Source organism: Musca domestica, unplaced genomic scaffold, assembly GCF_030504385.1.
Source record: "Musca domestica strain aabys unplaced genomic scaffold, Musca_domestica.polishedcontigs.V.1.1 12, whole genome shotgun sequence".
NCBI lineage: Eukaryota > Metazoa > Arthropoda > Insecta > Diptera > Muscidae > Musca > Musca domestica.
Genome location: NW_026712155.1, coordinates 1,113,512 through 1,136,877, shown reverse-complemented (window position 1 = coordinate 1,136,877; position 23,366 = coordinate 1,113,512). Strand labels below are relative to the sequence as shown.

The 23,366-nt window shown below is 36.3% G+C and overlaps 8 protein-coding genes across 13 annotated transcripts; 3 read left to right on the top strand and 5 right to left on the bottom strand.

Annotated features, from left to right (window-relative positions):
• The first annotated feature begins 403 nt into the window (after nucleotides 1–403).
• On the top strand, nucleotides 404–4,682 carry LOC101888835 (8-oxo-dGDP phosphatase NUDT18). 4 transcript variants are annotated; one of them, XM_059118008.1, is made up of 4 exons: nucleotides 424–562; nucleotides 650–700; nucleotides 3,122–3,417; nucleotides 3,483–4,682. In XM_059118008.1, the coding sequence occupies exons 3-4, from the start codon at nucleotides 3,150–3,152 to the stop codon at nucleotides 4,253–4,255; spliced, it is 1,041 nt and encodes a 346-aa protein (XP_058973991.1). In that variant the 5' UTR covers nucleotides 424–562; nucleotides 650–700; nucleotides 3,122–3,149; the 3' UTR covers nucleotides 4,256–4,682. The 4 variants fall into 4 exon arrangements, with proteins under 4 accessions (XP_005185803.2, XP_019893122.2, XP_058973991.1 ...); XM_005185746.4 differs by lacking the exon at nucleotides 650–700 and having other exon boundaries at nucleotides 404–562; XM_020037563.2 differs by lacking the exon at nucleotides 650–700 and having other exon boundaries at nucleotides 419–555.
• LOC101888659 (putative tricarboxylate transport protein, mitochondrial) lies at nucleotides 4,568–9,246 on the bottom strand. The gene is made up of 4 exons (XM_005185745.3): nucleotides 9,008–9,246; nucleotides 6,414–6,762; nucleotides 6,129–6,352; nucleotides 4,568–5,350 (listed from the first exon to the last, which is right to left on the bottom strand). Exons 2-4 carry the CDS (start codon nucleotides 6,734–6,736, stop codon nucleotides 4,944–4,946), a joined length of 954 nt encoding a protein of 317 aa, XP_005185802.1. The 5' UTR covers nucleotides 6,737–6,762; nucleotides 9,008–9,246; the 3' UTR covers nucleotides 4,568–4,943.
• Nucleotides 9,247–9,987: 741 nt separating this feature from the next.
• Nucleotides 9,988–11,773, bottom strand: LOC101888488 (putative tricarboxylate transport protein, mitochondrial). 3 transcript variants are annotated; one of them, XM_005185744.4, is made up of 5 exons: nucleotides 11,674–11,773; nucleotides 11,069–11,276; nucleotides 10,886–11,012; nucleotides 10,608–10,831; nucleotides 9,988–10,551 (listed from the first exon to the last, which is right to left on the bottom strand). In XM_005185744.4, the coding sequence occupies exons 1-5, from the start codon at nucleotides 11,767–11,769 to the stop codon at nucleotides 10,142–10,144; spliced, it is 1,065 nt and encodes a 354-aa protein (XP_005185801.2). In that variant the 5' UTR covers nucleotides 11,770–11,773; the 3' UTR covers nucleotides 9,988–10,141. The 3 variants fall into 3 exon arrangements, with proteins under 3 accessions (XP_005185801.2, XP_019893124.2, XP_019893126.2); XM_020037565.2 differs by having other exon boundaries at nucleotides 11,390–11,737; XM_020037567.2 differs by having other exon boundaries at nucleotides 11,611–11,732.
• A 543-nt stretch (nucleotides 11,774–12,316) lies between these two features.
• On the bottom strand, nucleotides 12,317–15,122 carry LOC101888140 (probable fatty acid-binding protein). The gene is made up of 3 exons (XM_005185742.4): nucleotides 14,963–15,122; nucleotides 12,595–12,866; nucleotides 12,317–12,538 (listed from the first exon to the last, which is right to left on the bottom strand). Exons 1-3 carry the CDS (start codon nucleotides 15,033–15,035, stop codon nucleotides 12,488–12,490), a joined length of 396 nt encoding a protein of 131 aa, XP_005185799.2. The 5' UTR covers nucleotides 15,036–15,122; the 3' UTR covers nucleotides 12,317–12,487.
• A 3,705-nt stretch (nucleotides 15,123–18,827) lies between these two features.
• On the bottom strand, nucleotides 18,828–21,074 carry LOC101888314 (pre-mRNA 3'-end-processing factor FIP1). The gene is made up of 4 exons (XM_005185743.4): nucleotides 19,468–21,074; nucleotides 19,259–19,415; nucleotides 19,121–19,203; nucleotides 18,828–19,054 (listed from the first exon to the last, which is right to left on the bottom strand). Exons 1-4 carry the CDS (start codon nucleotides 20,976–20,978, stop codon nucleotides 18,886–18,888), a joined length of 1,920 nt encoding a protein of 639 aa, XP_005185800.1. The 5' UTR covers nucleotides 20,979–21,074; the 3' UTR covers nucleotides 18,828–18,885.
• Nucleotides 21,075–21,617: 543 nt separating this feature from the next.
• LOC101887969 (uncharacterized) lies at nucleotides 21,618–22,098 on the top strand. Its single transcript, XM_005185741.4, has 2 exons — nucleotides 21,618–21,778; nucleotides 21,831–22,098. The coding sequence occupies exons 1-2, from the start codon at nucleotides 21,729–21,731 to the stop codon at nucleotides 22,096–22,098; spliced, it is 318 nt and encodes a 105-aa protein (XP_005185798.1). The 5' UTR covers nucleotides 21,618–21,728.
• On the top strand, nucleotides 22,064–22,562 carry LOC105261963 (phosphatidylinositol N-acetylglucosaminyltransferase subunit P). Its single transcript, XM_011295156.3, has one exon. It carries the CDS (start codon nucleotides 22,064–22,066, stop codon nucleotides 22,556–22,558), a length of 495 nt encoding a protein of 164 aa, XP_011293458.2. The 3' UTR covers nucleotides 22,559–22,562.
• LOC101887806 (pre-rRNA-processing protein TSR2 homolog) lies at nucleotides 22,563–23,345 on the bottom strand. The gene is made up of 2 exons (XM_005185740.4): nucleotides 23,154–23,345; nucleotides 22,563–23,101 (listed from the first exon to the last, which is right to left on the bottom strand). Exons 1-2 carry the CDS (start codon nucleotides 23,328–23,330, stop codon nucleotides 22,649–22,651), a joined length of 630 nt encoding a protein of 209 aa, XP_005185797.2. The 5' UTR covers nucleotides 23,331–23,345; the 3' UTR covers nucleotides 22,563–22,648.
• Nucleotides 23,346–23,366: the final 21 nt, after the last annotated feature.

Here is a 23,366-nt window from a genome sequence, read left to right as displayed (position 1 = left end):
TGAGTGAAGCCACATATGCTTCACCCACTGATGCTTTGATGACACTATGTAGATTCCGCACCGGATTTAAAATAAATCCGGTTATGAGGAGATCAAGCGTTTTGCATCAACGCTTGGGAACATTGATATGTCAACATTTTAAAATGTTTTTCAAAAATAAGTAGGTTTTTATATGTTTTCTTATATGCATTTTTCGACGATTTTAACGAATTTGAATGACTTTTCATTCCAAATTTCCAATTTCAAAATTAGTTTGACAGTTCATTGTCCCAGCAGCTGTGTCGATGCGACTACCAGTATTTTTCTAACATGACCCGTACTTAAAGATATATATTTTATTTTATAAGTGTAAACGAAGCTGTTAATACGCCAGTGAGGACATGGTAGAACGTAACCAAAAATTTGTTCACCAATAGTTCCCTCTACAGAATAGTTTCCTCAAACTTATTCGTTCCGGAACGGCATGTAATGGATGGAAAACTTTTACTGCATACCACTCCGTGACTTGGAGCATACCAGCTTGGCGAAGCGAAACATACGTTTTGTAGTTAAAAAGTTCGTGGTAAGATGCTTTATAACCATGTCATTGAATTTAGGAGTCGCACGTTATGACAACACTGAAGTCACCAACAATTTTTCAAAAACTTAGGAGATGCCTGATCAACACGGGTCCAAATGACTAGACAACGTTCCTGTATATGTATGTATGTGAGGAGGATATTTTGTCGTTTTCATACAAAATTGTAATTTTTTTTAATTTAGTACAAAAACTGTAATGAGAGGGTTGAGTTGGCCAACCCCTAATGAGATATCGCCACCGTAGAAAAATTTTGAATATCGGCCCATAAAATTGTAGCACATATTTGCTGAATGCTTTTGGTGTTGCTGTTTGCGTTGTGTATAGAGCCCCTTTCGAATAGTTTTGAAATTGTTATTTGGAAGTTCCTTTTTGTATTTGATTTGATTGGCATTATAATTATTATTTTAAGAATAGCCAAAACGGTACAAGTGCTATTACGAAGCTTTTGGGGTTACTTACAACCACATAATTTATTTTTCAAAGGAAGTCCGCCTTTTCGAGGAGAAAGAGTTCTTCCGCTGGAATTTCAGACTCGTCTATTGTGTGAACAGGCGAATCAGTATTTTTATTTGGTAGAAAAACGTTTGAATATAACCAACTTTAGTTCGGGCAGCCGCACCCCGGAGGAGGAAATAGCAAACCTCTGCAATAAAAAGGACTTAAAGTTAAATAAACAATGCATAGAAATAGAATAAACATAATTCGATACCGGAAAATATATCCACATATGGTACCATTTTGGAAAGGGTGGAGTGTAAGCTACTATTTGAGATCGCACATATTAGACCCAAGACATATTTAATAGGGTAGAAGTGTCAGTCATGGATGACGTATACCTAATTGCTGGGAATTTATTTATGTGAGATTGGATTGAGATTTATTAAGTCAAAAAAAAAAAAAAAAACAACGCCGAACGCACATTGTCAATCTAGATATCGTCAAGTAAGTATACACGATAAGAAAATTTCCAGAATTTATATTACTCTATTTCAATGACTTGTACATGTGGAACTTAAATATTTTAGGTCGTTATATATATTTTGTACGACAAAAAACAAACTATACTAAACGAATATGTACATGTGCGATTCAATAGCGTTCATTCATCTAAATTTGTATTTGTAAAAAAGTGAATTGGTAATTGTCTGCTCCAGACACTGCAAGAGTTTAATTTTGCAGCGTTGGGAATTTCTTAAATATTTACTGGCCGCTATTCAGACAATTTAGTTTAATAAACATGACCCAGAACTAACCTTTAAAATTGTAGGCATTTTTTGTTTTGGTTGTTAATCGGTATATTCAAAACACTGCGGAGGCTTTTCTTCTCAATAAATTTCTTCCACGACTGGTTTCCATTTTTTTGTTTTCGGTTTTAATAATATAAAATTGAGAGCAGTTCAATATCATCGAAAGAGAAAGGAAAACATAAATTGTGTCCGCTTTTTCATGAACTTGAATTTACAAGAAAAAACTGGTTTTCTTTGTGCTTTTATCTCATTGATTAGTATTTGCGATGGTTCGGAAAATCGAGACGATACTTTCTAATTATATCAATCTGGATGAGATGTAAACTACCAGCATTTATAGCTTTTGTGTGTTGTTTAGTCAGCGACCGCCAAAGCAAACAAGTCAAACCAGTGATAATATACCACCTGTAACCGTTGCCTAGTCAGGTCTGGTCGGGCCATTGCATACCACACATTTACTCTGCGTCGTCTGTAAGATGTTACTATTTACTACTACTACCACTACTGTTACTGTCAGTGTTTCATTATTAATATTATGCTCTATTGAAGAAACTCTCAAGGCACTCCCCTCCTAATGCTCCTGCAGTGTCTTGCGCATGTGTACAAGCTTCGAGACTCAGAATTGGTTAAGACGGTTCAATCCGAAACAGTTTCATTTCAACATTCGGCCGTGTCACGCGAAACTTTTACCAGCTTAAAACGACAACGCTTCGACAGTCTTTTATTATGGATTTTGCAGAAACATTCAATCATTCTTAAGAACAGAGAAAGGCAGTCGAACAACGCGAGACATGAGAGTTCATAAAAATCGCACAATAGTTTGAGTTTACTTGTGTTTGTTCGTCAGTGTGGTTGTCTACAAAACAAGAAACAAGACAAAAAGAAAACAATTGGCCAAACCGCATTCCAAAGCAACGACCTAATGTTTCGTTTGTATATTTCTACATACCTGTATTCCATTCCAAAGATTTGCTTATAGGAAAGAATGAAAAACGTGGTAGTCATTGCTCTGTAAAATGCACTAAAACATCATAAATATTGTTTTCCTCGGTTGAACCAATTACCGTGTAAGCAGTGCTCCTCGAATCAATGAAATTTTGTGAACATTCTTTCGCATAACTTAGAATTAAAGCTATTCAAGTGTTTTTTTCTCACGCCTACATACATACCCATATACATTGAGTGGTGGTGAGTGACTATTGTTGTTGTACTTTTGGAGAGAGGGCTATTTTACATGAAGTTGGAATGAATAGTTGAGTAGAAGTACAAATCCACGCTTATTATCTCTCCCCAGATCGAACCCAATCGTTCATTGAGTGAAGATGCCTCAGACAAATGGATTGCCGTCAATCGAACAAAAGCTATTGAGCTTAATAGCTGGACAGGACCTAGGTGACATTACACAGGAATTATGTGACTTTTCTTTGGAAGAACAAAATGCAACGGCTGAAGCCCAAGGCATTCAGCCAACGGCTTCCTCCGATTTTATACCAGTGATTGGGAAAACTGTTACATATATTGTGGCCTGTGTTCTTTTCAATGAGAATAACGAAGTGCTGGCAATGCAGGAAGCCAAACAATCCTGTGCAGGTATGCAAACTGAAAAAATTTATGTGTGGCGAATCTCTTTTAATTACGTTTTTTCAACTCAACAGGGAAATGGTATCTACCAGCAGGTCGCATGGAAAAGAATGAGTCGATTTGCGAGGCAGCTGTAAGGGAGGTGTTTGAGGAGACGGGGCTCAATTGTAAAATAACGACGCTTTTGGCAATAGAAGCAGCAGGTGGATCATGGTTTCGATTTGTATTAACGGGAATAGTTACAGGTGGCATCTTGAAGACCCCCGCCCAAGCAGACAGTGAATCGTTGCAAGCGAAATGGATACAAAATATACAAGAGCTGCCACTCAGATCTAACGATATCCTGAACATTATTGAAATAGGCAAGTCCTACATCAACCGTCATGAGTCTGCTCAACCTGTTTTGTGGCATAGTGAAGTGCTGCCATCTAAATACTCACATCACAAAAACTATTTGCGTGTGGTGGCAGTGATCAGAAAGCGCGCCACCAATGCATTAAACGTGCTGGTAAGCGAGAAAAATGTCCATCATTTTCCCACGGTGGAAGTGCACCCCCAGCGCAGCCTACATTCAACTTTGCGAAAGTTTATGGTAGAACTTTTTGGAGCCGAACTTCCCCAGCATCGTCCTCATGGGATACTAAGTGTAGAGCATTGTCCTTCTCCTCCGCCACATACCACTGACGGCATTTGTTTGAACGTCCTAGTAGTGTTTAGGCCACCGCTCGAAGAAGTTTCATTAATCGGAAAATGTACATGGCATGAGCTAAGTAAAACCTTAGAGGAGAAAATCGGAAGAATCCTATGCAGCAAACACTCAACGATTCCATTGAACGTTATACGATAGACTACAGCGGCCAGCTATAGCTTAATTTGATAAAAAAAAAAAAAACTTTATGTATATAACCAAATTTCTGTCTTATTGCCCAAGTTATATTATTGTTCGTGTTGACTCTCTACCCCACACACACGTAATCAAAAATTAAATCCAAAGATATGTCTTGTCCCAATTTATACAATAACAAGAACTAGTAGAATGTACACCATACTTTGTACTGCGTTGATCTAAATATTTCCTTCCCTTTTCGAGCTTTAGATGCAGGCATTTTAAATTGGTAACAATTATTTCGACTCTTTTAAATTGAAAACAATTCTCGCCTCCGTCTTTTGTTTCCACAACGTGTTTTTATTATTTGTATATCTATGATAATGTATTATGTATCTCTCGGAGTGTATAATTAATTAAAAACAATAAACTACAAACAAACGCAAAATCGTTTTCAATTAAATGCAATACAATATACTTTTCAGTTAAGTAAGATTGTGCTAAAATTATGTCGTAGTCGTAGTCATTTGAAAGAAGAGGAGAAATTCCGAAAGACTTGAGTAAAACACAATTGGTACAGCTCTGTACAATCTAAAGTTGCCATGGTGTACATAAGTTCGAGTGGTCAGTCAATACATTTACAAATTCGCATGCGTATCTATTTACAGAGGGGACTTTCCTAGGGTCATGACATTTGTTCGGTTTAGATTTATTCCTTCCATATTTTGTTGAAGAGGTCCATGAAGGAGTCATAAATCATGAAGGTAATGGCCACGTCCAAGCATACACGACTCAAGCGAGGCACTGTTCCCTTGTAGAACGCGCTGAATCCTTCGTTCTTCCAAATCTTCATGGCACAATCGGCTGTATTCTTGTATTTAGCTGCTTCTAGACCTTGCATACGAGTCTTCACGACGTCCAGTGGCGTGTTGCCAAATACTGAAGCAGCACCGGCGATGGCACCGAAAGCACCAACCACCAATTTAGGAACATGCTTGTTCTTATCATCGCCCTTGTACAGATCTTTGAGGGATTCCATGACGTAGAAACGAATGGCTTGATTGGAGCCCTGTTTTAAAATTGTAGGCGTAACACCTTTGTAAATTCCGGTTATACCTGTAAAATGAACATAAATGTTTAGTGTCAACTTTTGTTTCTATATATAATAAAATAATAATTTGTGTGATTATGCTTATTGACGCGAACATCTACTGACAGACGTTGTTTGTGGCCTTTTTCGGTAGCCGCGGTCCTGTTTCGTGAGAAATAGCAAAAACCCGCCTACATTTCGAAATACAGCGGAGAGAATTAAGTTCTTTCTCTATTATAGAATTAAATAGCTCATCCAGGATTCGTTAAGTTAAAACTTAAAATGCATTTTTAGATTTTTTAATTAGAATGTGGTTCCCAGGATGCACTTGCTTAAAAAGCAGGCTAAAGGTTCTAGTAAAATTAATTTTTTGTATAGGTAACCTATTCTTTGAAACCGAAAAGTCCTTTTTATAATATGAAACTTGAATTAAAATGTTCATGGTGCATGGTCAAAAAAAGTCCGAACACATATACATAGATCGTGTTTTTTGTGTAAAAAAAAAGATTTTTGATTTTATTTTGGCGTTTCTGTTTAAAACGCAAATCAACAAAACGACTTACGGCCTGGCAGCAACCACACATCTCTTTTCCTTTTTTCTAATTTTTCTTATAGTTTAGTAAAGTTATATATTTTAATAAAAGTTTGTGATTATGTCTTTAAAACCGAGATCGCAATAGAAGCAATTAGTATTTGTCAAAAACTTAGCCTTTTAAAAAATCTTGTTAAAATGCTTTTGCTTTATTCCCGACAAGAACATTTTTCTCTGCGAACTAAAAATATTGGTATCAACTGTGAACTTACCTTCCGCTTTGATAATGCAACCAACACCATGGGCAAATCCCTTATATTGGGGCTTGGCACTGCGTTGGTCATTAATGAATTTTACTTTGATTGTCTCCATTGGAGTAACAGCCAACACAGCCTCACATACACCGGCTCCTAAACCAGCTAGTAGTTTACCCGATGCACTCAATTGGCCATTTTCATCTACCATGTATCCTTTAAGAGTTTCGAATGCACCAAATCTAAGGAAATTTCGTTACGTAGAAATTATTGACCTTTTAAGAAGTGCGTTCTAAACTTTACCTTGCCGCAGATTTTGGGATACTGCCATAGAGCAGCACACTTAAGCCACGATATAATCCGAAAAATCCTCTTTGTTGTATTGTTTTCTTGATACAGTCTCCAATTCCGTTGTATTGCTTATTGACACCCTTCTCGTCGAGCTGTAGTTGTGTCTTCACATACTCAGTTGGATAAGTAATGCAGATTTCAATGCCTCCGGTTATGCCGCCTGCAATGATTCCCTTCAAACCCTTTCCACCGCCACTGGGGGCAGCGGCGCCAGTCTGTGCCATCCATGGACGCTGGCCGAAAGGATTAACAAAAGCGCTAATGGGACGATCCATACTTATATGTTGTTATGTTCTGGAAACTAAAAATATATGACAGCAATTATAATCTCAGTACGTACAAAAGATGTTCCAAAAACTATAAGTAAATAAATATCGTCTGCAACTCCCTGAAAAGTCGTAATCTAAGTTTTATCAAAGCAGAATTATAATTTACTAATATAACAGAGGAAATGTAACCGTCTCCAGGTTCGCCATATGATATGGGGTCCCTTACAAATGCGATGGTTTAATTTACTGTATTCTAAGTCACACAAAACAACTTAAAGTAAACTACTTTACGATTATAGCCATAATTATGGTAAAATTAAAAAGGTAAAGTCATTTCAAATAAGCAATCCCACCTCTGCATTTTCTGTAACTTACCTTGTCAAATTTCACTTTATAAAAACAGGTTCCCATCTCTGATTTGTGGGTATACAATTAATTTGTAAATATTAATTTTGACAATAAGATGTTGTCAACTGAATAATTTTGAAAAAAAATGTAATCATATGATTGCGTAGCCTACCTTCTTAGTTCTACCATGGCCTTAATATGAATAACAATTTACCAAAAAATATATAATTAAAAAAAAACAACAAAATAGTAAAAAAAAACAAAATATATTCCATTTACATATAAGTTAAAGAAAAATCCCATTAGCTTTTTTTAAATAATTATCTTTTTCATGAATAGTTTTTAAAATGTTGCTTACGGCTTTTTCTGCGCCACAGACGATATGTGCTTATCGCCTGTTTCGATTGATTTAAAAAGTAGAAGATAATAGCCCACATATGTCTCTCGGTTTGACAAAGAGAAAGTCGTGATATAAATATACAGGTTTAATTTGAATATTGGTGCATATTTAAACACCATCCAAATGTAAATTTGTTATACTATGACATTTTACAAGACCCATTTTGTGAAATGCTTTAGGATTATAACAAAACGTATCAAATTGAAAATCAGTTTCGAGACTCTAATGCAATTATTAGTCGTAGATTGTAACGCTAATACCGGATTACTTTTCGTCGGTGTCATGGTTATATGTTCCCCAGGCACTTCAGTTCTGGTTTTTGTGAAATGTTAAGGAAAATGTTTGAAATATTCCTAGAAAATCAGATAGTTGTTTTCCTTTTTATATTGTTTCACATCCCTTCTTTCGCTACAATTTTCTTCATTTTTGTGTTAATAATTACTAAATAAGAGAAGGAATATATTCTACGTTATGTTTACATCCACTTGTCATATGAAATGTCGGTTTGAATACTTCCTACTTCGTCTGCCATGGGATCGATGTGGTTAATTTTGTTTTGGCAATAAAAGGCAATTAATTTCCAGCATAGCTTTGATAAAAGACGGACACCATAATGAAAAGCTGTAATCAATCAAAAAACATGTGAACATTGCTTTTGTTAGATTTAATTATGTGATAATTTTAAATTGAATAGAATATGTGGGTGGGTAATTGAAAATGTTTGTACTGCCATACTTTCTTCTTAAATTCACCTCAAGTCTTTACCAAACTTTTACTCGACACTGTTTTCCTCTTTGCAAATATTCCAATAACTCAACATAACGATATTTTTGGCAGACTTGCGTATTTTGGCAGCAATTCTTATCTACAGACGATAATCTTTGAAAAAACTTTTGATTTGACAAGTTAATCTATATAGAAAACTTCTATTAGGACCGAGTTCCAAAGTCGCACCATGTTTTCTATTTCAATTAACAAATTGGGTGTTTTATTATTCGCATATGTAGTTGAATTCGAACGATCATGATTAAGTGAGCATTACAAAAACAACACCGCGCATTTGTATGTATGCGCGGCATGGAAAGTTTACATATTTAATGCTTAATAATAATCAGAACCCTGGGCTACCGTCGGTTGATATAATCTATGCACTCAATGATAAGACATTTGCGGTCGAAAGAGTCCGAATTAATCTGCTTGCCCAAAACGTTTTATAATTATGTCATAAACACTTCATACACACACACAATCAGACATCTCTTATATAATTTATGGCGGACTTGGCGAAGAGAGTATTGTCTTCCAGTCTGAGTATTTTCCATATCGTTTGTTTATATCATTTCGCAGAGCGATGGGGATATCATGATGAGTATACACTAGTGTATTGGCAAGTAGATATGTCAATAATAAACTCTCCCGAATCAATTTTCACGGTTAAGGTTAAATACACCAAATGTTGATACTACAAGTTCAGATTATATGCAAAATTTAGAGGTATTTGTGATTTTCCTTTTCATTTCGATTCTTACTTCCAAGAGAAATTTGTCGTTAGCTTATTTCAAATAATTTTTTTTTCGATATACGACGGCAATTGATTGGAGGCACCACGATCGTATCACGTCTATTTCTATTATGAATTGCAAAACAGGGCCAAACTGCCAGTCTCTGGCTGAGGAAACGCAGTCGTACGATGCGGTGTCAATTAGCAACTACTACCATCACCAAGTCAATTCCAATTTCCAACCTATTTTGGAGAGCCAAAATAAAAACCAAACGTTTACTGACTCTCTTTCAGTCAATACAGTAATATAACTAAGCAAACAAAACACAAACGAACCAAACTAGTGGCCATCCAAGCAGCCACAGCGAATCAATGAGTGTACCACACATAGCCAGCCTTGTATGTTGTTAGTAAATGGGTATATTTGTGGGAGCATTTGCTAACTACGTCATCAGTGTTGTTGTCGGGAGAGTTAAGAGCAAAGAGGTAAGGAAGTGGGGCTGGAATGAACCAGCATAGTACATGAAAACACATCGTACATAGCTCTCTCCCTCTCCCTACAAACAGAGGTGAGTAATTCAAATTGGGGGGTACTCAAAAATGCTTTGAGGGCAAAGACGGACACGCAAAACGATCGTTGCTTTATAGAATTGATTCAAATATCTCGTGTAGGATATTAATCTCCTTTGTGATAACAATGAGACAGAACAAACCTTTTGGGGTACACTAGTAGGTAGTTAGGTCTATCATAGGTCAGTTGACATTGGATCGAAGCCTTGACTTCAAAACAGTTCAGCCTTAAAAAAATAAATGTGAACCTAAAAGTATAGGAAAATAAGAGCTACTAACATACACCTTTTGATTGCAATATGTGGGAACTTTGAACTGCACATTGTGAAATAAGTAAATAAATAAAAGTATTGGTTTTACCAGTGGCATAAAACCAAATACTATATTAATGTAAGCAGCACAAGTCACCAAATTTCAAGTAGTTTTGGCACACTATAGTTCGTTGCTTTGATGTGTGTATATATTTTCTGAAACAACTAAACATTGTAGATGCACATTCACAGAAATACAATTAAATAATACAAAAATATTTCGAATATATTGGATTTAAAAATAGGATAGATCATATTCAGGTGAGTTCGTTCGGTCGGATTTAGATTTTCGTAAAAACCTTGTTAAAAAGATCCATGAAGGAGTCGTATATCATGAATGTGATGCCGACATCAAGACAAACTCGACCCAGGCGAGGCACAGTTCCTTTGTAAAATGCAGAAAGTCCCTCTTTCTTCAGTATTTTTACTGCACAGTCAAATGTATTAAGATATTTGGATGCCTCTAGGCCTTGCATTCGGGTTTTTACGACATCCAAAGGAGTATTGCAGAAAACCGAGGCGGCTCCAGCGATGGCCCCAAAAATCCCTACAAGAGGTTTTGGCACAGATTTATTGTTGTTATTACCGGTGTAAAGGTCCTTCAGAGACAGAAGAACATAGAAACGGATAGCTTGATTCGAGCCCTGTTTAAGAATTGTAGGTGTTAAGCCCTTATAAATGCCTCCGATTCCTAGGAAAGCATAAATTGGATTAGTAATAGCAAAATTACTTTCAAAGTTTTCCTACCTTCAGCTTTTATAATACATCCCACGCCATGGACGAAGCCTTTGTAGCGTGGATTAGGGCTTCGCTGATCATTGATGAACTTTACTTTTATGGTTTCCATTGGTGTTACAGCAAAGACTGCTTCACAGACTCCGGCACCTAATCCGCTTAAAAGTTTGGCACTGCTATTCAACTGTCCCTGTTCATTCTTCATTACATTTTTGAGGCTTTCAAAGGCTCCAAATCTATGAACCATTGCGAATATTTACATCAAAAGCCAAAAAATGTTGCATACAAACCTAGCTGCCGATTTAGGTATGCTGCCATATATGAGCACACTTAAGCCACGATAAAGACCAACTACACCTCTTTGACTGACTGTCTGTCGGACACAGTCCACAATGCCTTTGTATTTCTTCTGCGTGCCTAGAAAAAATTACAAGTGGTTGGGTTGCAAAGAACACTATCTTATCTTCATTTACCCTTCTCATCCAATTGCAACTGAGTTTTCACATATTCTGTCGGATAGGTTATACAGATTTCGATACCACCTGTTATGCCGCCTGCTATTATACCCTTAAGTCCTCCGCCCCCTCCACTGGCTGCTGCTGCAGCACCACGGTCGGCCATCCAATACCTTTGTTGGAATGGATTGTAACAGTTTGTTCTGCTACTCATGTCGTGTTGTAACTATAATATAAATAGTGATTTTCAGTCACTGCAATTTGTCGCGATATCAGAAACATGAATACTGGCAAGTAAAAAGACTTAAATAAATAATAGGAAATATTGTGATATCTCACACTGTTATCTCTTTTCAATCGAATTCGTCGGCAAAAGTAATAGCAGGCTTTTAGACAGCGCAACTTATGTTCGCTTAAGTTTATATTAATAAAGATAACTGCCTAAAAGTATGCTATTGTTTTAACAAGTCGACTAAAAACGGAAACCAATATTAGATAACACATGTATTGTATTTATTTATGCATGTAGATTTATTTGTATATGTTTTATGTTATATAACATTATAAAGATTTGCCAATATTCATAGCCGAAAATCTGTAAATATTATTTGAGGACAGTTTACAGGTGACCGGTGCTGTGAAAATATTGAGTTAATCTGTAAAAATTTAATGAACGACTGATTCATGCTACCATTGCGCATGATTCGAAACACTTCCATTTCGTATAGTTATGACATTTCAAAATGTCATGAGCTTCATTTCGAATGTTTACATTTTACACCAACAAAAAAAGGATAGAACAATATTCCTGCTAGAGAAATTCTGCGGTCGACTGATGTCACCCCTAGTTGCTTTAAAACAGTCATATATTTTGATTTTAATACAACAATATTATAAATGATAGATATTCGTCTTACCTACCTTTCATGCAATTCTGCCCAAAGGGACCAATACGTGTCCCTCACAATTTTGTATTATTTGACGCTTTAACTCACATCTTTGGAAATTTCATATTAAAATTGCTTCAAAATGTTATCTAAAATTTATTTGATTTTATGGCATGAGCGAGAATAGACATATATGATGCATATCATGTATGTCGCATAAGTGGAATAAACTGATTTAGGGAAATCTAGAACTAAACTTCGAAGTAAAATTTTATTTATTCAGACCTACGTACTGTCATATAAAATAGGGAAAATCTTTTATGTCACCACCGTTTATTATGGCAACGTATGTCTTTTATTTATTAAATCAAGATTTAAATAGTTTTTTCTTTTTTATTAATGCAAACATTAATTTTACAATGGTCTTAATACAAAAAAATATTGTTATGTAATAACAATTGTTAGTTGAAGCTTAAACAAAAACAAATGGAAATGAAATCAGTCGCCAAAGGTCCACTTTCCGATGAAGGACATTTTCAAGTTGTTAAATTTAAATAGCCTTGTATACACGAACGGATTTGATGTCACCAATGGTAAGAGTCTAAAAAAAAGAAATTCAATATTTGCAAGACGACGTGCTGTGAAGGCACTACTTACGGTGATCAATTCGCTGTCGGAAAACTCACGAACAATGGTGGATGGCTTTTCGCCTTTTTGTTCTTGGGTCAAAGTATTTCCATCCATGGTGCAAACAGACTTGACTTTGCGGCCATCCAAAGTTTCTTCATCGAATTCCTCACCCAACTTGAAGGAAATGCTGGATGTCTTGAAAGTTGAAGTAGTGGTGAAAGTATAGAGATCACCGTCCTTCTTCAATTCGACAGTGGGGGTAACGGTGTTGCCCATCTTGCGGAGGACCATACCAACACCTGTAAAACAGGTCAATGAGTTGAAAAAAGGACATATTAGGGTATTCAGTGGTTTTCAAATTAAAATAAAAATATACCCCGATAAAGCGGAATATAAACGCCCAGGATAATTCACTATGTAGTTATTGAATGAATATCTGTTTCAGATGTAACAGCAGATATGCATTTCCTGCCTTCTTCAACAATACAATTCAAGAACACAGGAAATAGCTAAGCCTTCTTGTAATTGGCAAGTGTATGTGTAATTGCAAACATGTAATGACAGTCTTGAGCGTTGACATTCATTCTCAATAAATACCTACTTGGCAAACGACATAAACGGGCTACACCTTTTAAAGATTTAATTATTTTGAGCTCGTGGTATTCATAATGGCTCGCTAACACACATTTCCCAGCAGAACGCTTGGTTTAGTACAATTAAATTGTACAATTGATTAAATAAATACACTATGCCCTGTATGTATATGCGGCCACTCCTACATATATAGGTATATAAAATGAAACCTTACAAGTTATGTTTGTGCCTGCGGTTATCTTTATTAACTGTATAAAATGAGTCAGTTTTTTACCGTTTCCATGGTACTGCTGAGATTGCACATTCCTTTTCACTAAAAGAAAAGTACAGTTGATATGCAGTCCACACGCAGCATTCATTCCCACATTGTGTTGTTAAATTATTTCAAGAATTCTGAAGTGGATCGGGAAAGCCATGATTCTTTTGACCGGTTGTCATCAATTTATTAAACTTAAATAAATTAAACGTGATGGGGAAGATCCATTAAGTACCCACAAATCGTACATACTCAACCAAACAAAAGCGGCGATGCACAACAGTGGTGTGTTTGTTGGTTACAGCATGTCAGCATGTCGACTTATTGTTGCCGTTGACATACATACATACCACAATGGAAATATGGCATGATCTTTGTGCGGCGGTGTCACGAACAAAACATAAAAAATGTGTATATATATCAAAAGACGCAAAGGTGGGAAATTGTGGTGGTCGATAAATAAATTGAGACGAGACTCAATTAAGATCAAAAAGAAAAGCTTAATTGGCTTCAATTGATTTAAAGAAATTCGAAACTTTATTGAGAAGTTCCGATAACAAAATAACACAACCTGGCTCTCTTCACAAATTATTGTTTATTTCGACGATTCACACTTTGCGTTCCTGTTTTTGCCAATTTAACGCTCGAAATCGAGATAACGAATTTCATTTTATGCAATATATAGATAAGCACTCCTTATAGGTACCTACATTGAAACAAAACCAGATGTATATACATATGTGCAAATACAGACAGCCGATAAGGAAAATTGCTGGTAGGCTAACTTTCTGACTCGAAACATTGCACAGATGAATTCTTATGTATACCTACATACAAACGTTTAGATGTGTATGTTTGCAATGAATTTTTGGACATCTCTAAAAATATAAGACAAACAAACAAAAAAAATCCAAAGTCCAAAAAAAAAGAAAACGACGAACTGCAAATTTAAAAAATTTTCTCTGATAAGAGAAAAAGCTCTATTTGCTTGTGCCCTATCAAGCGAAAAAAAATGCACAGGCAACTCAAATGGACTTTGGTGCAATAAAAAATGTACACAAAGAAAGTGGTAGTGGTTTCGGTCTCACCACAAAAATCAGTCCATGAACTTTGTACCGAATTTGAGTTATCCAAATTGTACTTTGGCTATTGCCATGGGTGATTAGCGTCAACTTGTTTTTGGCAATAGACCAGAAACCGATGTGTGATGTGTTGTGTCACGCAACATCGTCCCATCAAGTCCATTAACAATGGACGTTTAACGGTCCATGCAGAGATGGAAGAGCAGCAGAACAGAAACCGGTTTGGTATTTGTTTTCTAATTGCTACAAATGCCGGCCGGCCGGCGAACAGACGGACTGTCAGCGCGCGCACAACAACCTGACACCAAAGGCCAAGCAGAGGCTGTACCTTTTTAACTTTTGTAAAATTTACTGTTTGCACAAAACCAAGTTTAAAGGCATCGCTAAGTCCTCCAAATTATATTTGTCGAAACGCGGTCACTGATAAGAAGCAACTTCCTTTCTGAGTCATGTGAGCACTTACCCAATTCCTTCATGTATTCATCGAAGTTTTCGCTTTTGTCCAATTTGTATTTCTTTCCTTCCCAGCAGGCCATTTTTTAATATTTATTAGTTCTTGAGAGCGTGGAAACGAAAAACACCAACCTCGAAGAGTGACAACTGAATAATAACGTCCAAACAACCACCTCAGCTCGCTTTTATACCGTGCTCTCTCGCTTCTCAGAATCGTAGTGGTGAGATTTAATTATGTTATTCTCTTATCTTCAACTTTTAAAAGTTATACAGTGCTGCTCAAAACATTTGCCACTGGCTTTCCAACTATGGGATGAAGTAAATAAAAATTAGTTCTTTTACTTGACTGAATGATTAGAGGGGTAGATTATCAGATTATTAGGCCTTCTGTGAAAAAAATTTTGCTGGCATTGCAATTTTAATGATAAAAATAGGCAAGGTTTTAATTTCTTTAACAACACAAAATCTCTAACGGGACTTCTTCGAAGAGGTTAAGGCAAGCCCTATGAACGTCCCCATCGACATGAAACCATACAAAAAATATACTCTAAATAAGTCAGTTTCGACATTTATAACCCGTGTCATGATACCAAACTGTTAATGTGTTATCACCTTTAACCTTTCTGCTACAATCGATCTCAATTGTTCATGTATCAAATTAAAAGTGCTGACAGCTGGATATTTTAAGTTAGAAGTCACTTCTTATTTGGAGGTTGTAATTTTGAGTCAAATAATAACATATGATAGGAAAAATATATTTTTAAATTTTGATATTTGAAAGGATTAAGTCCTAATTTAAATTTGTGGAAACTTTTATTCTCCCTCCCTCAAATCTTATTAAAGGTTGTATTTTTTACGTTTGCCAATTCCAAAATGCTTTAAATTTAAAGACTTCATCAAAATTATTCGAAGATCAGATGATATTTAGGTATTCACAATATTGAGTTTAAAAAATTTAAGCACTATTTCTAAACTAAATTAGACCATTGTTGTAGGGAATTGGATATAATCTATTTGGTAATTTTGTCCTTTGGAGCTGATAAACAAATAACCAAGAATTATATGGATGGTACACATAGGTCTTAATTTCGATTTCGGATTTGTACTGTGCTCTGAAAATTGTATTGTACAATCTGTGATCAAAAATATTTGAAATGGATCTTTTATATAAATAGTGTAGGCACGTACATATATCCAACAATTAGAATTGCTCTGTTCCAGAAACGGCAAAAATCTACTAATTTTTCAATTTTTTTTTGATATCATAATGAAAACATCTGTTAAAATAGTAACATTGTTACATTCTTACTGGTTCAGAAACAAATCATATGTCTATGGAAAAGTCGTAGAATAACATAACGGCTTCCAAACCCATTGTTTCGTTAAGGACATTAACGGCACAAAATTGTCGCTGGCAAACAAATATCTTTCAAATTAGAAACTATAATCTTAGATATGGATATTGGTTCTTATCGTTTCATTACAACTTTAGTCTAGAACTCGGGAATTCAAAAGTGTACAATCATTTATAAAAAGCTCTTTTCTTTCAGCAATAAAATCCAAGAACTCATCATACGTATTTGCCTTAATTTTGTTGATAAGTAACGAAATATAGTCATGTAGATAACCTTTTTCAAATATATCGAACTCTAATAAGGTGGTATACTTGTGATGACCAATAGTTCACTTATCGTAGCGTTCCTTGATTAAATTAAATTTTATAACTTTATTATTGTTGGATTCGTAAGGAGACAACAAATTGGTGTATTTATGGTTTTAGGGGGTGCAAGGTTCGCACCATGAGATGATAACTAAACTAAAGCCCAGAGATGATAACTGTGTTATCACCGAACCCAATTGTCCATATATATTAACGAATAGATAAACGAACTCGTATATGTATTTATTAATTTCCTAATGAATAGACTCACTCGGTGGTGGTCACCTGATGCAAATAAATGGAAAAGAATTTAAAGCCATTTCTATGTGCCACCGCCATCTTTCGATACACTCATGGACACGCCAGTAGATATCCGGCGTTTATTGCATTCATTCAAACATAAGAATGGTAGGTACATACATACGTATGTGTACATGACCATTCCCAGACCCCGTATATATTTTTTAATTGACATCTAGATTGGGTATGTGTAGTCTGTGCGTGTATTTTACGTTACCCAAGACCTTTGATGTCACGATATTTTTTGAGCATAAATAATCAGACAAATTACAATAAGTATCCATAAATGTGTATGTGTGCGTGTGTGTACATTTGATTTCTTTGTTGTTGCTATGTCCATCATTTAAACATCCTATTTTCAATTAATCTGAAAGAAATGAAGATTGATACCAAAAAAAGATGAAGATTTTGTCGTTATTTTAAAACCATAATTCAGTTCTTTAATTCTATGTTTGGTACAATAATGAACAGTATTAGCATACAGCTAACTGGCGATAGATCCAGCCGGTTTGAAATTTGAATATATACCTTTGTACCTGCTCATTTTACACTTATGGAACATTTATAGTTAAACAAATTGTTATGTGTCTTAATTAAAGCTTACTTAATTAAAGGAGATAAATACCTTGGAAAATAAATGGTCTGTTCCAGTACATGCAACAATCTACTAGTTGCTAAATTTGTTCCGATATCATAAAGGGAAAATCGGTTATCGTAGGAAAAACAGTTCTGAAACAGACCAAAAATTTGAATATTTTATGTTTAAAGTAGCATTAAAAAAAGTCGTTTATTAAGGAAACCATACAACATAATATGGATTGTTCAAAAACAATGTAGATTGGAGAACGCTACTCGCATGGTTAATTTTTCAGATGGTCTGCACTTTAGTTTTCTGTAGTTTGGCTTTGATGAGCCTATTGGTCTGTTCCAGAACCTTTTTCTTTTCTAGCAATCCTTCAGGAGGAAGAATACAAATATTTCTAACAATTTTTTTTATTAAAACGCTGTACACGCTTGTGTTCAGTATATCTATTTAATTAAATCAAGCCGTTGTGACAGCACAAGAAGACAATATGCAGTCTTACTATATCCGTTCTAAATACACCATGGTTCATTGTACTGCAATATAGCCATTAGACAAAGCCTGCTTTCTTCCGGCATCATTCATCCTTCCTTAATGAATAGAAATAGATGATACTCGTAAACTTAATAAATTTCCTTGAAAACCCCCTTTTATTAAACCTCTTCCATTGACAATTTATTTCTGCAACAAGAACTGTTAGTTATTGTAGTGGTCCATCAAAAATTCGACGTGATGTACACAAAATGTCAACTTCTCCACTATGGTAAAGTGATTTGTATGGATCTATTATCTAAATACTTCAGGTGCATACTTCAAACCTACTAAAAATTGATTGTAATATTTTCCAATAACAGTCACATTTTTATACTGTTCATACATAAACTTTGAAAATGTGCACGTTCTAGGTATTTGGATAACATCCATATTAATGCAAATTGCAGAACATGGTAAAGTGATTTGTATGAATCTTTTATCCAAATACTTCAGGTGCATATCTTCAAACCTACTAAACAATGATTGTAATATTTTCCAATAACAGTCACATTTTTATACTGTTCATACATAAACTTTGAAAATGTGCACGTTCTAGGTATTTGGTTAACATCCATATTACCAATTGAAGAAGTTATTTTTTGTATGTTGAAAATAAAAACAATTAATCGAAACATGTGAATGTTAGGAACTGCAAAATGTCACTATTGGAAGAATTTAATCGTTGCTTATACTCAAAAACGTTGAACAAAGGCCAAATAATGATCAAATTTCTATGGGCTACCCGGAAAAACGCTGTATAATTATTTCCCATTTTATGTAAAAAAAAATGTGTAGATATATATGACTCCTGAATGTATTTTTAGCATAATTTTTGTTTTTAGATAATTCATAGTGTTTATTCTTCATCTTCCTTGCGATGAGATTTTTTCTTTTCACTGCGACTTGATGACGACGACGCTGTTGATGCTGCTGTGGCAGATTTACTAGACCGATCTCGCTCCTTTTCTCGGGATTTCGATCGTCGACGAGACTTTTCTCGGCTTCTTGACCGTTCCCGTCTTGACCTGAATAAAGCCAGAACAAGTACATAAGTTGAAGTTTTGTGTAATTTTTGTTTTCTTATATAATACCTTTCACGATCTCTATCTCGTTCGCGATCTCTATCTCGATCTCTTCGTCTCCTTTCGCGTTCCTCATCGGAACGTTCAGTGTCCTACCAGAACAAAACCAAAGTAATAAATATTATATTTAAATTGTTCATAACATACGTCTTTTTCACTGCGATCTCGATCCCTTTCACGATCGCCTCTATCCCTTTCACGCTCCCTATCACGGTCTTTATCACGTTCCTTTTCTCTTTCTTTCTCCCTTGACTTTGACCTTCGCCGAGATTTTTCTCGACTTCTCGAACGTTCCCTTCGCGATCTAAAAATACAGGTGTTATTGTTTGTATCAGTTTTAGTTAACGCATTCAAACCTTTCTCTATCTCTGTCTCTTTCTCGCTCCCATTCTCTTTCACGTCGCCTTCTTTCTCTGTCCTCATCCATACGATCTGGCGGAGGCCCATTTGGTCCCATCATTCGGGGTGGTCCCATTGGCATTCGCATTGGTGGACCACCGGGACCCATCATCATACCCATTGGAGGTGGAACCATACCCATATTTGGAGGTGGCATCATACCTTGCTGTGGATGACGCATTTGAGGAGGAGGTCCGGACATCTGCGGTGGTGGCACACCCATGGGGTTTGACATAATACCCGGGGGACCTGACATTTGCTGAGGTGGTGTTTGAACTGGATTAGGGCCTGGGGTAAGTTCTTTAATACCTGTTGGCACCCAATTAGGATTTTCTCTGCCCCATTGAGAGTCCTGTGTAGGCTCGTAACCATAGTCAAAAGGCTCCGGTTCATGGAAAAATTGCTCTTCTCCAGGTCCAGCAAAGTTTGGTGGCATCTGACCCGTTCTTGAATATTCCCTACATTCTGCTGTCATAACTTGTATGGCGTTTTCTTTTGCTCCTGGAATGGGTAGAATTGGTCTTGGTCCCCTAGGTATTCCAAACCTAGTTGGAGGCCCCTGATGCGGCCCAGGTGGTGGCATCATTCCTGGCGGAGGCATTTGCATATGGTCTATATGTCCTGGAGGAGCATGACTCAGCGGGCCCATTGCCTGTTGTTGGCCTCCCAGTGGAATATTTCCCTCGCCGGTTTTTTCAGCTGGCGGGTTTAAATTCTGTGTTAAACTAGCTAGTCCTACACCGCTTTCCACCACTCTAAATCTTTTTTGACGTTCGCAGTAGGCCCGCCAGGTTTCCTCATTGAAGCCGTAATTGAAGTAATCTGTAATATCAGCGCCAGGCTTACGCCAAGGCTTGTCCTCCAATGAATCTATACTAAACTCATGGGCAGCTACACCATTTATAGAACCAACACCTTCAAAATCTTCAATGGAGAATTTTCCCACTTGAGCCGCAATCTTAACTTTTTCCGGACCAGATGCTCCCGCCAATAAATTTGAGCGTTGTTTTATATTGAATGTGCTAGGAGCCGCTTTTATATCCCCAATTACAACATTAATGTCGTCATCGGAATCGTCGTCGTCCTCATCATCATCGTCGTCCTCAGCTTCATTCTCCGAATCACCAGCCATTTTTTCTCTCGCTTCTTCCTTCTCACCGTCCTCCGTAGTATCAGCAGTAGCTGCTGCCTCCTCGTCCTCCTCCATTTCATGAGCAGGGTCTTCGAATTCCACCAAATCTGCTTCTGTCGTCGGCTCATCGTCTTTTTCTTGAGATCCATTAACATCGTCTCCTTCAATTATTGCAGCCAAGGCCTCATTTTCTGATTTCGAGGTCAGTTGCAAGCTGTCTTTTTCAAACCCGGCATTTTCATCCGGTGCACTTTCAGTTCGTTCTTCCTCATTTGTGGTAGAATCGGGGTTTGATGTTCCATACAACCAACTGTCTTCATTTGCATCGTCCGCCATTTCATTGAGGTTTTAGATTTTTAACTTTTTAAAAAACAAACTATGTTTTCCAAATGTGGTAGTTCAATGGAACGATTCACTGAAAGGTTTCTTCCTATGAGACATGTTTAAAGTGACACTATGTTGCCACCTACAGGGTGGCATACATAAAGAATCGAGTGGAGTTCATGTGTCAATTCCATTACATAGACGTCAAATGAAAACTACTGGATTTGAGATTCGATTTAAATTGACATATTTGCGATAGAATTGAAAGTTGAACCCGGTTTGTTATGTGTGCACAGAAATTTGAATATTGGTGTTTTTCATTCTTATTCACTTTCGTATCGACGGATAGATGCATCAACACTTGGGAACATTGACATGTCAAAACTTTTCAAATGTTTTTTTTTTTTTTTTTTTAAAATATAAATCGATTTTTATATGTTTTCTTATACGACGTCATTCGGAGGTTATTATAATTCGCATCTTTTAACAATATTTACATATATAAATAATTTTTAATTCGAAATTGTGCATTCCAAACATTGTTTGACAGTTCATTCCATGAATATATTCTAAACAAATTTCTTGACGTCGTTTCTGTCGCCGGTAAACAGACGGGCAAAGCTTACGACACCTTGTTTATTTCATTTTGAGGCAAATATGTATTCGATGGAATTGGGACTAGTTCACGTTGTTTATTGTAATTAACGTTTCACATAATTCGTACCAGAACGGCACATTTACTAGAATAATAGGATTCCTACGATGCCTTTTGAGGATCCTTCTACCACGCCTGAAACAACAAACACAGAAGCGTAGGCAACTGACATACAGAAACAAAATAGTTACTAATAAACCATTTTTCAGAACGCTTAAAATTCCTTTCGAATCTGTAAGACATGCTGAAATAGCCTATCGCGTGCTAAAGGTGGATGAAGAGCCAAGAAGAAACTTCGTGAAAAAAGAGATTGTTTTGAAAGAAGCAACTTTAGAAGTTCATTTTGTCGCTAACCAGGTCAAAAATTTAAGGACAGCCATCACTTCGTTCTTTGAGAACCTTCTGCTGTGCAGGGAAACGATAAATAACTTCGACTTGGAAAATGCCAGAACACTCACCGGCTCCAACACCGCATAGAGCAATTTACGGATACTCGTTTTACCTATTAGTTATTACGTTATTTGTATTTTATATTTCATGGACATTTTTGCCAACTAAGCAACTGGGATTGACCTACTTACCAGACAAATATTTCGCCGTGTTGCTACCAATGCTCGTGCTTGTGGGTCTGGCGTTTTTTGCATTTTTCATATACCCAGCAATTAATATGTCCCTTACGCCAGATATTGATGCCTTCTCATCGGTAGCTGATGTATCGCTGATATTAAAAGGAAGAACGAATAAATCTCTCAAGTCATGGAATGAAATGCAAAATGCCTTGAATAATGCAAAGGTTAAGACATGTAAAGATCACATACATTTTGTAGAAAATTGCGAGTTCTGCTATGGACGCCATCGCATCCCAGATGCGAAAGAGCAGATTGATTCATTACGTTTCATGGATTTAAAAGAAATAAATGAAAACTTATTTTCTTAAGGTATTATTTTTTTAGCATTCTCGTGCCGCTCTATTTTTACTAGGTAGGTACAAATATTTTATTAAATGATAAACGCGAGAAGGTGCACACTATTTCCTCCTATTTCTAACTGTAGTCCAGCCTTCTTCCGGTTCAACAAAATCATCCTCCTCTTTACGTGCTTGTGCCCGTGTTGTTCTTTTACTACTAGAAGAGGGTTGTTCTTCTACGTCCATTTCGTCGCCGGAGGAATCTGAGCCATCATCTTCAGAAGAGGATTCACCGTCTATAGGTGTGTAAGTGATTTTTACATCGTTTCTCAGCCATTCTTTGCCCTGTGGTAGTCTGTTCAGTTCCGCCTCTATTTCCGCATATTGTCCCTGGATACTCATGTGCTTGTAGCGCAACAAGTGTCGGGAAATTTCTGCTACAGACCCATCTTCACATATAGTATCGAATTCCTGGTCCAACAATTCTTCAATAACATCCTGAAGCTCTCCCTCAGTTATGTTTTCATTTCCAACGCAGTATTGGTACGTATAGTTCATTATTTCTATGGCAACCTATTTAAAGAAAGTCATTATAAAGATTCTCTGAATATTTATTGAACACTACCTGTTGTCCATTTCTGCCTCCCATGCCATGTTCCACTGCCAGACGTAGGTTTTGCCAATTGTTGAATATTTTTTCAACAATAATTCTATAGTTTTTCAGGAAGTCCTCTTGACTCATTTTTAATTTTTTAGAATGAAAACAGTGAAACAGGAGCACGCACGATGTGTCGAACTTCATTCACTTTGAAACGACAACACCTAATGAGACTGAACT

What these genes read in the sequence shown, in the direction of transcription:
- LOC101888488 (XM_005185744.4), bottom strand. Translation starts at nt 11,769, where the DNA reads ATGGAAGTGTTTCGAATCATGCGCAATGGTAGCATGAATCAGTCGTTC. An exon ending in GTTGCAATTGGATGAGAAGG is followed by an intron (nt 11,013 to 11,068) that starts GTAAATGAAGAT and finishes AATTTTTTCTAG; the next exon opens with GCACGCAGAAGAAATACAAA. An exon ending in ATGTATTATAAAAGCTGAAG is followed by an intron (nt 10,552 to 10,607) that starts GTAGGAAAACTT and finishes ATGCTTTCCTAG; the next exon opens with GAATCGGAGGCATTTATAAG.
- LOC101887806 (XM_005185740.4), bottom strand. Translation starts at nt 23,330, where the DNA reads ATGAAGTTCGACACATCGTGCGTGCTCCTGTTTCACTGTTTTCATTCT. An exon ending in GAGGCAGAAATGGACAACAG is followed by an intron (nt 23,102 to 23,153) that starts GTAGTGTTCAAT and finishes TTCTTTAAATAG; the next exon opens with GTTGCCATAGAAATAATGAA.
- LOC101887969 (XM_005185741.4), top strand. Translation starts at nt 21,729, where the DNA reads ATGCCTTTTGAGGATCCTTCTACCACGCCTGAAACAACAAACACAGAA. An exon ending in GAAACAACAAACACAGAAGC is followed by an intron (nt 21,779 to 21,830) that starts GTAGGCAACTGA and finishes ACCATTTTTCAG; the next exon opens with AACGCTTAAAATTCCTTTCG.
- LOC101888659 (XM_005185745.3), bottom strand. Translation starts at nt 6,736, where the DNA reads ATGGATCGTCCCATTAGCGCTTTTGTTAATCCTTTCGGCCAGCGTCCA. An exon ending in ATCCCAAAATCTGCGGCAAG is followed by an intron (nt 6,353 to 6,413) that starts GTAAAGTTTAGA and finishes AAATTTCCTTAG; the next exon opens with ATTTGGTGCATTCGAAACTC. An exon ending in TTGCATTATCAAAGCGGAAG is followed by an intron (nt 5,351 to 6,128) that starts GTAAGTTCACAG and finishes TTCATTTTACAG; the next exon opens with GTATAACCGGAATTTACAAA.
- LOC101888140 (XM_005185742.4), bottom strand. Translation starts at nt 15,035, where the DNA reads ATGGCCTGCTGGGAAGGAAAGAAATACAAATTGGACAAAAGCGAAAAC. An exon ending in TGAATACATGAAGGAATTGG is followed by an intron (nt 12,867 to 14,962) that starts GTAAGTGCTCAC and finishes CCTGTTTTACAG; the next exon opens with GTGTTGGTATGGTCCTCCGC. An exon ending in CCGACAGCGAATTGATCACC is followed by an intron (nt 12,539 to 12,594) that starts GTAAGTAGTGCC and finishes TCTTTTTTTTAG; the next exon opens with ACTCTTACCATTGGTGACAT.
- LOC101888835 (XM_005185746.4), top strand. Translation starts at nt 3,150, where the DNA reads ATGCCTCAGACAAATGGATTGCCGTCAATCGAACAAAAGCTATTGAGC. An exon ending in AGCCAAACAATCCTGTGCAG is followed by an intron (nt 3,418 to 3,482) that starts GTATGCAAACTG and finishes TCAACTCAACAG; the next exon opens with GGAAATGGTATCTACCAGCA.
- LOC101888314 (XM_005185743.4), bottom strand. Translation starts at nt 20,978, where the DNA reads ATGGCGGACGATGCAAATGAAGACAGTTGGTTGTATGGAACATCAAAC. An exon ending in AGAGACAGAGATAGAGAAAG is followed by an intron (nt 19,416 to 19,467) that starts GTTTGAATGCGT and finishes CTGTATTTTTAG; the next exon opens with ATCGCGAAGGGAACGTTCGA. An exon ending in CGAGATAGAGATCGTGAAAG is followed by an intron (nt 19,055 to 19,120) that starts GTATTATATAAG and finishes GGCTTTATTCAG; the next exon opens with GTCAAGACGGGAACGGTCAA.
- LOC105261963 (XM_011295156.3), top strand. Translation starts at nt 22,064, where the DNA reads ATGCCAGAACACTCACCGGCTCCAACACCGCATAGAGCAATTTACGGA.